Source organism: Podarcis filfolensis (genome assembly GCF_964270895.1).
Source record: "Podarcis filfolensis genome assembly, contig: HAP1_SCAFFOLD_123, whole genome shotgun sequence".
NCBI classification, from domain to species: domain Eukaryota; kingdom Metazoa; phylum Chordata; class Lepidosauria; order Squamata; family Lacertidae; genus Podarcis; species Podarcis filfolensis.
In genome coordinates this window covers 26,980-41,150 of record NW_028149450.1, presented here as the reverse complement: position 1 = coordinate 41,150, position 14,171 = coordinate 26,980, and the positions used below count along the sequence as shown (strand labels likewise).

General features: G+C 47.5%; 1 protein-coding gene across 2 annotated transcripts in view; it reads left to right on the top strand.

The window, feature by feature from the left end:
• Positions 1–2,104: 2,104 nt before the first annotated feature.
• Positions 2,105–14,171, top strand: part of LOC310755062 (chloride channel protein ClC-Kb-like) — a 37,411-nt gene continuing 25,344 nt past the window's right edge. For both annotated transcript variants that reach the window (XM_083631742.1, XM_083631741.1), the window contains exons 1-4: positions 2,105–2,417; positions 7,650–7,778; positions 10,470–10,598; positions 13,215–13,354. In XM_083631742.1, coding sequence (XP_083487868.1) covers positions 2,237–2,417; positions 7,650–7,778; positions 10,470–10,598; positions 13,215–13,354 — 579 coding nt within the window. In that variant the 5' untranslated portion in view covers positions 2,105–2,236. The remainder of the gene's footprint in view (positions 2,418–7,649; positions 7,779–10,469; positions 10,599–13,214; positions 13,355–14,171) is intronic.

The window sequence follows — 14,171 nt, the reverse complement described above, 5'->3', positions numbered from 1 at the left end:
TTGACCTCAAATATTTCTCTGCAAGGTCGAAGAAAAATGGAAAAGCCTCCCCATTGTCTTTTCGTTCACAAATCCTGTCTTAAGGGTATGTCTGTCTGTGTATGAATAGGGTGTGAGCCTGTGACCTGGCCCAGGAACTAAGTACCGGTATTTGTCATTACAAAAGACTGGCCAGGCTCCCCAGGGTATCCAGTCAAGTGAGCATTAACAGGTAACCTGCCAGACAGGAGGTAAACACAGACAGGAGACAAACAATGCGCTCAGATTTCTGTTGTAGACCACCCCTTTCTGTGATGTAGGTATGATGTTTCTGGGGGTGGTCTTGGACTCCAGGGCTGGCAATTTAAAATGTCTATATAAGGGCAGGCACACCTGGGTTCGGGGTCCTCCTCCTCCTGCATATGAAGGGGGCACCCTGTTGCAACAGCTCAATAAAGATCAGGCTTACTAGCTGCTTTGCTTCTCAATATTCTCTGGTTGGCCTCTGTTCTTTTCTCCGACCGATGGAGAACCTGCAAAGGACTCTATAAGGGCTCTTATGTTCCCCATAAGGAAATAAGGGCAGACTTTTGTTTATTACAGGTGCCCAAAGGGATTATCTTGCTGGGTGGAAAAGTCATCTCTCCATATACAGGTCCAGACTAGTGTGTGCTGTGAGATTTTTCCATGGAAAATTCAGGTGTCTCCCCTACCCAACTCAATACGCTCTGTTCCTCAACACACAGTGGAAGGAATGCCCTATCTTCAGCCTGTTGACGCCCCAGTTTTGGGGACTTTCCACCAGGAGAGAACAAGCAACTCGTGAGTCCGGTTGGGAACCACTGCTCTAACCACTACACCGCACTGTCCCGCGGCTTTTTCTCTCTCTTTCACAGAAGGAGAGCCTTATAGCTGGATCAGGGCCCAAGGGCCCGCCTAGCTCAGCATCCTGTCCGCACAGGGGCCAGTCAGATGTCCCGATGGGAAACCAGCAAGCGGGATTCGAACCCGTGCCCGCTCCCTTCCTGTGGTTTCCAACAGCTGAGATTCAGAAGCATTGCAGCCTGCAAACTGTGGAGGGCAGAGCACAGCCGCCATGCCTTAATCCTCCGTAAATTGCCTTCTCCTCCCAGGCGCAAGAAGGGTATGTAGGATCAGGACCCTCTGGGAACCATCAATAGCCCTTTCCTCCTCCATGGATTTGCCCAGTCCTCTTTTAAAGCCATCCAAGTTGGTGGCTGTCGCCTCCTGTGGCAGGGAGTTCCGCAGTTTAACTATGTGCTGCATGAAGAAGGATGTGGTGGGATTGCAGATAAATTTTTTAAAATTGGGAAATGATATGTAATGAGTTGAAGAAAATGTTCAGATTAACATTTGTAAAAAAAAAAACCTGAAGCATTTTTGTTAGGGATTGTAGGAAAAGACCTGCCAAGGAAAATGAAGAACATATCTATGTATGCGACAACAGTCTTAATAGCACAAGGATGGAAGAATGAAGAAACCCCAACTAAAGAAAAACGGCAAGAGAAATTGATGGACTACGTGGAACTGACAAAATTGACGCACAAACTACGCGATAAAGGACAACTGTGACTTCAAAGAAGAACGGGAACCTTTTACAAAGTACGCAAAGAAACCACAAAACGAATTGGGACTCCTTGGCAGGTTTTGAATAAACATACACAAATTTGTTTGTTAATATAATAGACGGATAACGTAGAGATTTTTACATTTTTATAACAGAACAACATGTGTTAATAAATCAGAAAGAGGAACTGAGGGACGTCGTAGGGGGGGTATGTGGGGGTGGGAGGGGGGAAATGCAATTGCTGGAATAATTTGTTATGTGAAAATAGCCAATAAACAAACAAAAAAAAAAGGACTGCCGTTTTATCTGTCCTGAATTTGCGGGATTTCCGCAAGTTACGGGGGAGCCTCTCGATTTTGTCTGTCCGCTCCAGAAATATTTTTTTTAATAAACTTCTTACCATTTCTCTAAGCTAAAAAAACAGTCCCAAACCTTGCTGCTTTCCTTCGTCGCTCCATCCCTTTGATCCATTCTGCCTGCCCCCCTTCCTCTCTGTTTCCACCTGTCCGTCTCTGGTCACCTGTCCTCCCCGCCCAGGAGCAGATCCGACCAGCCGTACAGGTGGGTCGTTGTCCAACTCGCCCCACCCAGCGCTGACCCAGCCCCTCTTCCCCCCCACTGGCTGGTGCTTTATAACCAGGGGGGCAGGGAGAGAGTCCCGATGGCACCATGGGGCTCTGGAACTGCAGGAAGAGGGCCCCTATGGACAAGGACCCCGAATTCGGACCCCAAGGGCAGACCCCCCCGGGGGAAGCTGAGAAGGAGCCCTTGGAGGAGTCGTTTGAGAAGGTCTGGAAGGAACGGGAGCCTGCAAAGCGATGTTCCCAGAGGATTCGGGGGGCTTTGAAACGTAAGAGGAGCCCCGGGCAAGGCTTGCGGGGTTGGGCGCAGAAATGACCAGCCGGGGGGGGGGACTTTGGGGGTGGAAGGGAAGCTGAGCCATGCCTTGGGAGTTTCAACCTGTCACTCTCCAGACTTGGGTTTCCAGCTGTTTTTGGACTACCATTCCCATAATTCCTGACCACCGGTCCTGCTGGCTAGGGGTGATGGGAGTTGTAGTCCAAAAACAGCTGGAGACCCGAGACGATTTGGACCACAACAGCCAGGCGCGCTGGCTGAGGCTGATGTGAGTTGCATGTGAAAAGGATCTAGGGGTCTTGTTGTTTAGTCATTTAATCCAGCCCTTTGCTCAGGACAGTGAGGACTAGAATCTTGGTCTCTTGCTAGGAGATTTGGCCGTAGCTCAGCGACAAGGGAAGTCTAGTGTCCTGATCAAGGGAAGTCATGTTGTTGTTGTTTAGTCGTTTAGTCGTGTCCGACTCTTCGTGACCCCCTGGACCAGAGCACGCCAGGCACTCCGTCTTCCACTGCCTCCCGCAGTTTGGTCAAACTCATGCTGGTAGCTTCGAGAACACTGTCCCACCATCTCTTCCTCTGTCGTCCCCTTCTCCTTCTGCCCTCCATCTTTCCCAACATCAGGGTCTTTTCCAGGGAGTCTTCTCTTCTCATGAGGTGGCCAAAGTCTTGGAGCCTCAGCTTCAGGATCTGTCCTTCCAGTGAGCACTCAGGGCTGATTTCCTTAAAAATGGATCGGTTTGATCTTCTTGCAGTCTATGGGACTCTCAAGAGTCTCCTCCAGCACCAGAATTCAAAAGCATCCATTCTTTGGCCATCAGCCTTCTTTATGGTCCAGCTCTCACTTCCAATGGACCACAAACTGAACATGAGTCCGCAGTGTGATGCAGCAGCAAAAAAGGCTAATGCAATTCTAGGCGGCGTCAACCGACGTCTAGTGTCTGGATCAAGAGAAGGAATAAAGGTCAGGGTACCCTGACTGTTAGGTCCAGTCGCGGACAACTCTGGGGTTGCGGCGCTCATCTCGCTCTATAGGCTGAGGGAGCCGGTGTTTGCCCGCAGACAGCTTCTGGGTCATGTGGCCAGCATGACTAAGCCGCTTCTGGCGAACCAGAGCAGCGCATGGAAACGCCGTTTCCCTTCCCGCCGGAGTGGTACCTATTTATCTACTTGCACTTTGAGGTGCTTTCGAACTGCTAGGTTGGCAAGAGCAGGGACCGAACACCCCATTGCGGGGATTCGAACTGCCGACCTTCCGATCGGCAAGCCCTAGGCTCAGTGGTTTAGACCACAGCACCACCTGCGTCCCTAAGAGAAGGAATAGTTCTGCTCTATTCTGCCTTGGTCAGACCTCACCTGGAGTCCTGTGTCCAGTTCTGGGCACCACAATTTAAGAAGGATATTGACAGGTTGGAATGTGTGCAGAGAATATGACTACAGTGAACCAAGCCTGATGAGGTACGGTTGAGGAAGTTGAGGATGTTCAGCCTGGAAAAGAGCAGACTGAGAAGGAATAGGATAGCTGCCTTCAAATATCTATAGGGCTGTCACATGGAAGATGGAGCAAGCTCGTTTTCGCGTAGGACACAAACCAATGCATTTAAGCTACAAGAAAGGAAATTCGATTAAAAATCAGGAAGAGCTTTCTGATAGGAAGAGCTGTTTAGCCTCACTGGAAAAGTGATCAATTCTCCTTCACTGGAGGTTTTCTAAACCAGGCATGTCCAAAGTCCGTTTCGGGGGCCTAATCCGGCCCTCCGGTCGGTTTAATCCAGCCCCTGTGGCAGTTTATTTCCTGGGGTACAGTCTTAAAAAACCCCTCAACAGAAGGTCAACAACTTTGGTCTGCACTTTGGTCGGCCCCTACGGCCCTTCACTTCATCAAATTTGGCCCTCTTTGAAAAAAGGTTTGGGCACCACTGTTCTAAACAGAGGTAGGATGGCTGGACCACAAAGAAGGCTGATGGCCAAAGAATGGATGCTTTTGAATTCTGGTGCTGGAGGAGACTCTTGAGAGTCCCATGGACTGCAAGAAGATCAAACCTCTCCATTCTGAAGGAAATCAGCCCTGAGTGCTCACTGGAAGGACAGATCCTGAAGCTGAGGCTCCAAGACTTTGGCCACCTCATGAGAAGAGAAGACTCCCTGGAAAAGATCCTGATGCAGGGAAAGATGGAGGGCACAAGGAGAAGGGGACGATGGAGGACGAGATGGTGGGACAGTGTTCTCGAAGGGACCAGCATGAGTTTGACCAAACTGTGGGAGGCAGTGGAAGACAGGAGTGCCTGGCGTGCTCTGGTCCAGGGGGACACAAAGAGGCGGACATGACTAAACAACTAAACAACAACAAGGATGGCTACCTGCCAGGGATTCTTCACCTGTGATTCCTGCATCATGGGGGGTCAGAATAGATGGCCTTTGGGGGTCCCTTCCACCTCTGCAATTCTACCATTCCCAGCTGCAACTCCCAGCTTCACCAGCTGAGGTTGTGCAAAAATATCTGGAGAGTGCCAGGTGGGGGGGGGGAAGGTTGGTGCGGTGGGTTAAATCCTTGGCAGGGCACTTCCGGGTTGGCGCCATCGCCGAATGGCGGACTCCCTCCGAGCTCCGGAGGGAGCCGGCTCGGCAGGGGCTGGGTTTTACCGCACCGGCGATGCGGGGACCCTTAGAAACCACGGCCACGGGGGCCGTGGACTTGGAGACTCGGCTAGCACCGCTAGCGCCCTCCCGACTCGTGAAGGAGCCTTTTTAAAGGCTACGGATCGGGTGCCGGGGAGAAGCGTGGTGCTTTGAGTCCTCTGCCATCCCTGCCGAGCGAAGCCGCATGCCATCCGGCGGAGAGCGCTGACTTCTTCCATTGAGAATTTGGACTTTTAACAACAACCCGTGAGTAAATTGGAAATCGGGTTTAAAAGAAGAAAAATTTTTGGGATTTGAGACGAGCGGGGGGGGATCTAAAAAGGAAGTCAGTCCCCCTCCCTATTGTAGACATTTTAAAACAAGGATTGGGAAGCCAAGGCCCAAAAAGAACGGTATTTTTGCTAAATTAAGAATTCCATGATGGGAAAGTACAAGAATTGTGCTGGAGGAAGAATTGAAGGAGAAGGAAAATGCACCCCCCTCCCTGGGAACCGGGGCGATTGAGGAGTGAGCCTGGTGAAAAGAGCCGGTGATTTTGACAGCTGACAAAGTAGCTGTCAAAGTCGGAATATTAAAGAGGATTTTATTACAAGGACCTTGCTGGTCAAATTTGTTACAACTTGATATAATTTATTAAGACTTGAATACAAAATGGCGAAAATACGGAGAACAATCGGATTTTTGGAAACAAAGTTACAACAACCCCCCTAGAGGAGTTTCGGGACATTACAAAGATGGGCGTAAGCCGGGAAAAATACAACACTCCGGAATTTCACAGAACTGGTTATCTCCTGGGAAAGCTGCAAAACGGAAACTGAATCTTGTCTACAGGGTGTTTAGACTAAAAGGAGACAACAGAATACCTTACTGAAGAAGGAAGGGACTGAACGCAAGTTTTTGTTCCTGAATAACAACAACCCATGTAGAGTTACTAAACTTCTGAATAAGAAAGTTTTAGCAGCGGAACAAGAGGAAGCTGGACTATAACCTTGAAAGAACAATGGGGGGAATTTTATAATTTGACATTTTTAAAGATTTAGGAATTAATTTTTAAAGAAAGTAATCCTAGAAATGGGAAATAATTCTGCAAGGAGTTGGGGGAAAAATGGGATTGATGGACTTAAGATTTCCAGGCTGGAAACATAGATTGGAGGATAAGGGAAATTAAACCGGGGAAGGGGAGGGAGAATTAGAATCCAAAGGCTTGCAACTATTTTCTGAATTGGTTTTCTTTTTTCTAATATATTTTTTATTTTTTTATACTTTTATTCTGTGTGCTTTTACTTTAATGGGAAAAAAGGGGGACATTGTGGAAAGAAAAGGGGGTGGGCTATGGGGAGAGATCTTTTGCTTTTTTTTTATCAAGGGTGTTGCATAAGGTTTGTATAAATTTAAATTTGAACAATGGGGTATATAAATTGTGCTTTAAATCAGAAATAGAACTTGTGGAAACAACAATATGAAAGGGGAATACAGTAGGGGTGGGGGAAGGGGGGAGTCCCAGAAAGTGGATGTTTGAAAATAAGGTTCTGAATGTATCTTCATAATTTCTTTTCTTCTCTTTCTGTATTTTGGAAACTTCAATAAATATTATTTAAAAAAAAAAAAAAAAATAAATCCTTGGCAGGGCTTTATCCAGCGTGGGAGGGAAAGTGGGGGGTCCACGTTGGGGGTGTCGGGCTTGAGGGGGGACCCCAGGAACTCTTGTCGGTTGGAGGATGGATGGCGGCTAACAGATTGAGGTTGAATCCTGACAAGACAGAAGTACTGTTCTTGGGGGTCAGGGGGCGGGCAGGTGTGGAGGACTCCCTGGTCCTGAATGGGGTAACTGTGCCCCCGAAGGACCAGGTGCGCAGCCGGGGAGTCATTGTGGACTCACCGCTGTCCATGGAGGTGCACGTCAGTTCTGTGTCCAGGGCAGCTGTCTATCAGCTCCACCTGGTACACAGGATGAGACCCTTCCTGCCCGCAGACTGTCTTGCAAGAGTGACACATGCTCTAGTTATCTCCCACTTGGACTACTGCCATGCGCTCTATGTGGGGCTACCTTTGAAGGTGACCCGGAAACTGCAATTAATCCAGAATGCAGCAGCTAGACTAGTGACTGGGAGCGGCCGCTGGGACCACATAACACCGGTCCTGAGAGATCTGCATTGGCTCCCAGTATGTTTCCGAGCACAATTCAAAGTGTTGGTGCTGACCTTTAAAGCCCTAAACGGCCTCGGTCCTGTATACCTGAAGGAGCATCTCCACCCCCATCGTCCAGCCCGGACGCTGAGATCCAGTGCCGAGGGCCTTGTGGCGGTTCCCTCATTGCGAGAAGTGAGGTTACAGGGAACCAGGCAGAGGGCCTTTTCGGTGGTGGCGCCCTCCCTGTGGAACGCCCTCCCACCAGATGTGAAGGAAATAAGCAGCTATCCTATCTTTAAAAGACATCTGAAGGCAGCCCTGTTTAGGGAAGTTTTTAATATTTAACGCTGTATTGTTTTTAACACTTGATTGGGAGCTGCCCAGAGTGGCTGGGGAAACTCAGCCAGATGGGCAGGGTATAAAATAATAAATTGTTGTTGTTGTTATCTTCTTCCAGCTCTCGGGCTCTGCATCCGCTCTCAGATCCTCAAGTTCGGCGAAGATTGGGTCTTCCTGTTCCTCCTTGGCATCTGCATGGCAATGGTCAGCTTTGGCCTGGATGTCACCGTCTCGAAATTCCAGCAAGGTGAGCTTCTCTGCCTTCTGCCCTCCCTGCTGCTGCATCCATCCTGCCGTCCGATCCTCCGCTGGATTGAAAAACCCTGCTAAGTCCTTGTCTCTTAAGTTTTCCAGTTAATTTCGCCCTCTCAGTGTATTCTGTCAATTTTTCTTGCCATTTTTCTTTCGTTGGTATCTTCTTGTCTTTCCATTTTGGGCTGGTAATATCCTAGCCGGGACGCGGGTGGCGCTGTGGGTTAAACCACAGAGCCTCGTGGGTTTGCCCATCAGAAGGTCAGCGGTTCGAATCCCCGCGACGGGGTGAGCTCCCGTTGCTCGGTCCCTGCTCCTGCCAACCTAGCAGTTCGAAAGCACATCAGTGCAAGTAGATAAATAGGTACCGCTCTGGCGGGAAGGTAAACGGCGTTTCCGTGCGCTGCTCTGGTTCGCCAGAAGCAGCTTAGTCCTGCTGGCCACATGACCCGGAAGCTATACGCCGGCTCCCTCGGCCAATAAAGCGAGATGAGCGCCGCAACCCCAGAGTCGGCCACGACTGGACCTAATGGTCAGGGGTCCCTTTACCTTTACCTTTAATATCCTAGCCGCTGTTGTAGTGCACATAAATACAGTCATAACTCGGGTTACAGACGCTTCAGGTTGTGTTTTTTTGGGTTACGGACCTGCCGAAACCTGGAAGTACCGGAACGGTTTACTTCTGGGAATTATAAGGGTGTTGTTGTTGTTGTTTAGTCGTTTAGTCGTGTCCGACTCTTCGTGACCCCATGGACCAGAGCACGCCAGGCACTTCTGTCCTCCACTGCCTCCCGCAGTTTGATCAAACTCATGCTGGTAGCTTCAAGAACACCATCCAACCATCTCATCCTCTGTCGTCCCCTTCTCCTTGTGCCCTCCATCTTTCCCAACATCAGGGTCTTTTCCAGGGAGTCTTCTCTTCTCATGAGGTGGCCAAAGTATTGGAGCCTCAGCTTCAGGATCTGTCCTTCCAGTGAGCACTCAGGGCTGATTTCCTTCAGAATGGATACGTTTGATCTTCTTGCAGTCCATGGGACTCTCAAGAGTCTCCTCCAGCACCAGAATTCAAAAGCATCCATTCTTCGGCCATCAGCCTTCTTTATGGTCCAGCTCTCACTTCCATACATCACTACTGGGAAAACCATAGCTTTAACTATACGGACCTTTGTTGGCAAGGTGATGTCTCTGCTTTTTAAGATGCCGTCTAGGTATCTTAAATATATATATATATATATATATATATATACATTCCATACATCACTACTGGGAAAACCATAGCTTTTACTATACGGACCTTTGTTGGCAAGGTGATGTCTCTACTTTTTAAGATGCTGTCTAGGTTTGACATTGCTTTTCTCCCAAGAAGCAGGCGTCTTTTAATTTCGTGACTGCCGTCACCATCTGCAGTGATCATGGAGCCCAAGAAAGTAAAATCTCTTACTGCCTCCATTTCTTCCCCTTCTATTTGCCAGGAGGTGATGGGACCAGTGGCCATGATCTTCGTTTTTTTGATGTTGAGCTTCAGACCATATTTTGCGCTCTCCTCCTTCACCCTCAATAAAAGGGTCTTTAATTCCTCCTCACTTTCTGCCATCAAGGTTGTGTCATCTGCATATCTGAGGTTGTTGATATTTCTTCCGGCAATCTTAATTCCGGCTTCGGATTCATCCAGCCCAGCCTTTCGCATGATGAATTCTGCATATAAGTTAAATAAGCAGGGAGACAATATACAGCCTTGTCGTACTCCTTTCTCAATTCTGAACCAATCAGTTGTTCCATATCCAGTTCTAACTGTAGCTTCTTGTCCCACATAGAGATTTCTCAGGAGACAGTTGAGGTGATCAGGTACTCCCATTTCTTTAAGAACTTGCCATAGTTTGCTGTGGTCGACACAGTCAAAGGCTTTTGCATAGTCAATGAAGCAGAAGTAGATGATTATAAGGGTAAAACTACCTAAACAGTATAGAAATCTATTCATATATGTGACTGCAGCAGCAAGAATGTTACTTGCCCCAAAATGGAAAGGGTATTATAAGGGTAAAACTACCCTTATAATTATAATTATAAGGGTAAAACTACCTAAACAGTATAGAAATCTATTCATATATGTGACTGCAGCAGCAAGAATGTTACTTGCCCCAAAATGGAAAGAAGCGGAAGTCCCAGCAAAGGAAGAATGGACACAAAAATTTATGGAATATGCAGAAATGGCGAAACTTACCGGAAGAGTAAGAAATCAAGACAACAGACTTTTTATAAAAGAGTGGAAATGGTTTATAGAATATTTACAGATAAATTGCAAACAGATAAAAACATTGGCGGGATTATTGTAACAACCTGCAGTTTCATAAGAGTATAGATTTAAAGCAGATGAATAAATGAGCAAAATTAAATAAATTTGCATATGCACAAAATATCAAAAAACAAATTCAAGGAAGCTCAGAAGGAGGGAGAAGGAAGTCAAACTTTGAAATGTTAAATTGACTGTGAAACTAATGAAATGTATAAATAAAAACTTTTAAGTAAATAAAAAGACAATAGGGGGCCAGACCCATGGGTTCTGATTTGGTATAAGGCAGATTCTTGTGTTCCTAAGTAGGGCTGCTGGGAATTGTAGTTCAAAGCAGCTGCTGGGCGCCTAAATGAGATGATGAACCACTGATGTTTGGCTCCTGCCTCCACGCAGCTCACCTGTGGGTTTACGACGGGCTGGCGGACTCTGGTTACCTGCAGTTCTTCTCCTGGACTTCCTACCACGTGGTTCTGATGATGGTCTCTGCTGCTGCCGCAAAGTACATCTCTCCCCAAGCGGCCGGTAAGTGAGGCTTGCCTTGGTTGTTGGAGGCAGCTAAAGAGAGAGATTTGTGGCGCAGTTACTTATCATGGAATTGGTTTTTTTTTATTCAAAATTATAACAAGACATATTATCCAAAAACATATCATCCTTGTTTCCCCCCCATTTCCCCTCCCCCCACCCTCCCACACAAAAACCACCCCCCCACCCCCCGACTTCCCCCAGTTCCAGTCTTTGGTTTCTCTAAGAATGCTGTTTTCTGCATGTTACAAAGTTGTAAAGGTAAAGGTAAAGGGACCCCTGACTATCAGGTCCAGTCGTGGCCGACTCTGGGGTTGCGGCGCTCATCTCGCTTTACTGGCCGAGGGAGCCGGCGTACAGCTTCCGGGTCATGTGGCCAGCATGACTAAGCCGCTTCTGGCGAACCAGAGCAGAGCAGCGTATGGAAACACCGTTTACCTTCCCACCAGAGTGGTACCTATTTATCTACTTGCACTTTGACGTGCTTTTGAACTGCTAGGCTGGCAGGAGCAGGTACTGAGCAACGGGAGCTCACCCCGTCGCGGGGATTCGAACCGCCGACCTTCTGATCGGCAAGTCCCAGGCTCTGTGGTTTAACCCACAGCGCCACCCGCGTCCTATACAAAGTTGTATAGATCCTCAAACTATTTAGCTGATTATTATCAGTAAAAAGTTTGTGAATGTTTATTCAAAGCCGGCCAAGGAGTCCAGTTCGCTTTGTTGCGTCTTCATATACTTTGCAAAGGGTTCCCATTCATCCTTAAAGTCACAGTTATCCTTGTCCCGTAGCTTATATGTCAGTTTTGCCAGTTCTGCATAGTCCATCAATTTTTCTTGCCATGATTCTATAGTTGGGGTTTTTTCAGTCTTCCATCCTTGTGCTACCAGAACTCTCGCGGCCGTTGTCGCATACATGAAGATGTTTTTCAATTTTTTTGGCAGGTCTTTCCCTACAATCCCCAACAAAAATGCCTCGGGTTTTTAAACAAATGTTAAATGGAACATTTTCTTCAAACTTATCATGGAATTGTAGTGTTGGTGCTGACCTTGAAAGCCTTAAACAGCCTCAGCACAGTATACATTGTTAACGGAGAAATTTGAGGGCTCCCTTGGACAAAAAACAAGGACACCAGCCAGGAATACCAGAGCAAAACAGCAGCCAGTAGGTTTGGACTTTATTGAAGATTGTCGCGACAGGACTCCCACCTGCCACAAGGTGGAACAAGATGGAAGCCCCAAACAAAAGAGAACCCAAACTTTTATTAGCTGGTGGCGCTGTGGGGTTAAACCACAGAGCCTAGGACTTGCCGATCAGAAGGTCGGCGGTTCGAATCCCTGCGATGGGGTGAGCTCCCGTTGCTCGGTCCCTGCTCCTGCCAACCTAGCAGCTCGAAAGCACGTCAAAGTGCAAGTAGATAAATAGGTACCGCTCCGACGGGAAGGTAAATGGCGTTTCCGTGCGCTGCTCTGGTTCGCCAGAAGCGGCTTAGTCAAGCTGGCCACATGACCCGGAAGCTGTACGCCGGCTCCCTCGGGCAATAAAGCGAGATGAGCGCCGCAACCCCAGAGTCGGCCACGACTGGACCTAATGGTCAGGGGTCCCTTTACCTAATCCCCATGTTACACCTCCCCCCCAAACTACATCACTCATACATCACGGTTACATCATGAAAGGGGTGGTCTGGTGGCAGGAATCTGAGCATCCTGGACCCTGCCCTCCACCAAACACCCATCAAGTGTAACAAAAGAGATACCGGTATTTACATTTCCCTGTTTCCCAGCCAAGTTAATCCCACCCTTTTGTCTTCATCTGGGTTTGGTATTTCTGGAATGGTTACCTGTCTGGCACTCAGGTATCAGGATGCCAGGGATTATCACTCAGGCAGAGGGGCTGCTGAGTAGTGGAGCTCACATGTCTATATGAATTTCTGAAGTTTTCCCAGTGAGCCAGTACAGAGACACATCTATCAGCGAATTCTTACATTTGGTATGGTGCAGCAAAGGCCCTTTGAATAGATAGGAATAAACTGCGATGAAGTGTTTTGTGGGGACAAGTCACAAAAGTCACAAAAGTGATTGTGCTGATTTTGGTAGTGGGCTGCATGTGCGTGATATCTGCTGGAGGGGCAAACACCCCCCCAACCTATACATAAATTCCTGCAACAACCTGAAGGAGCGTCTCCACCCCCATCGTCCATCCCAGACACTGAGGTCCAGCTCCGAGGGCCTTCTGGCAGTTCCCTCCCTGCAAGAAGTGAGGTTACAGGGAACCAGGCAGAGGGCCTTCTCGGTGGTGGCGCCCGCCCTGTGGAACGTCCTCCCACCAGATGTCAATAAACAGCTATCTTACTTTTAGAAGACATCTGAAGGCAGCTCTGTTTAGGGACGCTTTTAATATCTGATGAATTATTGTATTTTAATGTTTTGTTGGAAGCCGCCCAGAGTGGAAACCCAGCCAGATGGGCGGGGTATAAATAATAAATTATTATCATCATATTATTATTGATCATATTCTTGCGTTGCAGGGGGGGTGGACTGGATGACCCTTGGGTCCCTTCCAGTTCCATGATTTCGTGGTTCTGATTGATTGGCGTTTTCTGGACTCTTTTCCCACAGGCTCTGGGATCCCCGAGCTGAAGGTGGCTCTCCGTGGGGTTGTGCTGCGTGAATTCTTCACCTTTCGGACGCTGGTGGCCAAGCTGGTGGGGGTCCTTTGCACCTTAGCGGCTGGGAGCACCATCTTCCTTGGGAAAGTGGTGAGTTCGAATGGCGCGGGTGCCTCTGGTTCAGGGGGAGGGAATTGTGTGCATGGCAGAGGAGGAAGTCTTTATATATATATGTATATATTATTAATCTTCAAATACAAAACAAAATTATACACTCCATACATCTTATTTGCATCTTAGTTCTCTTTTTTCGACTTCCCTCAACTTGTCTGTAAATCCTTCATATTTTAACTTTAAACACATTTCTATTTTATTGTTTATCTTATTACTGTAAAACTTCATCCCCTTTTAATGCATATTTCCCATCACAATGCTTCATTAAAACTTACAAACGTAATCTGATTATCACTTAATTTTTGCAAAAATTCAATAAATTTTTCCCAATCTTCTGTGAATCTTTGATCTTGTCGGTTTCGGATCCTTCCTGTCATTCTGTCCAATTCTGCGTAATCAGTCATTTTCGTTCTCCCTTCTTCTAACGTAGGTAGCTCCTCTTGTTTCCATTTCTGGGCCATCAATATTCTTGCTGCTGTCACTGCGTACAAAAATAACTTCTTTTCTTTCTTATTTATCTCATTACCTGTAATGCCTAATAAAAATGCTTCTGGTTTCTTAACAAATGTATATTTCAACATTTTCTTCAATTCATTATAAATCATTTCCCAAAAGCTTTTTACTTTCTTACATTCCGGCAGAGGAGGAAGTCTTGGGGCGGGTGTCAGATATGTCTGGTGCTGTGTGCTATTTTCCACCCAGTGCCGCACATATACAAGAGCCTTTAGAAATCAGGCCTCATGAGGTCTAGAGCCTAACCCTTTAAAAAAACCAACCAACCAACATTTGGTCT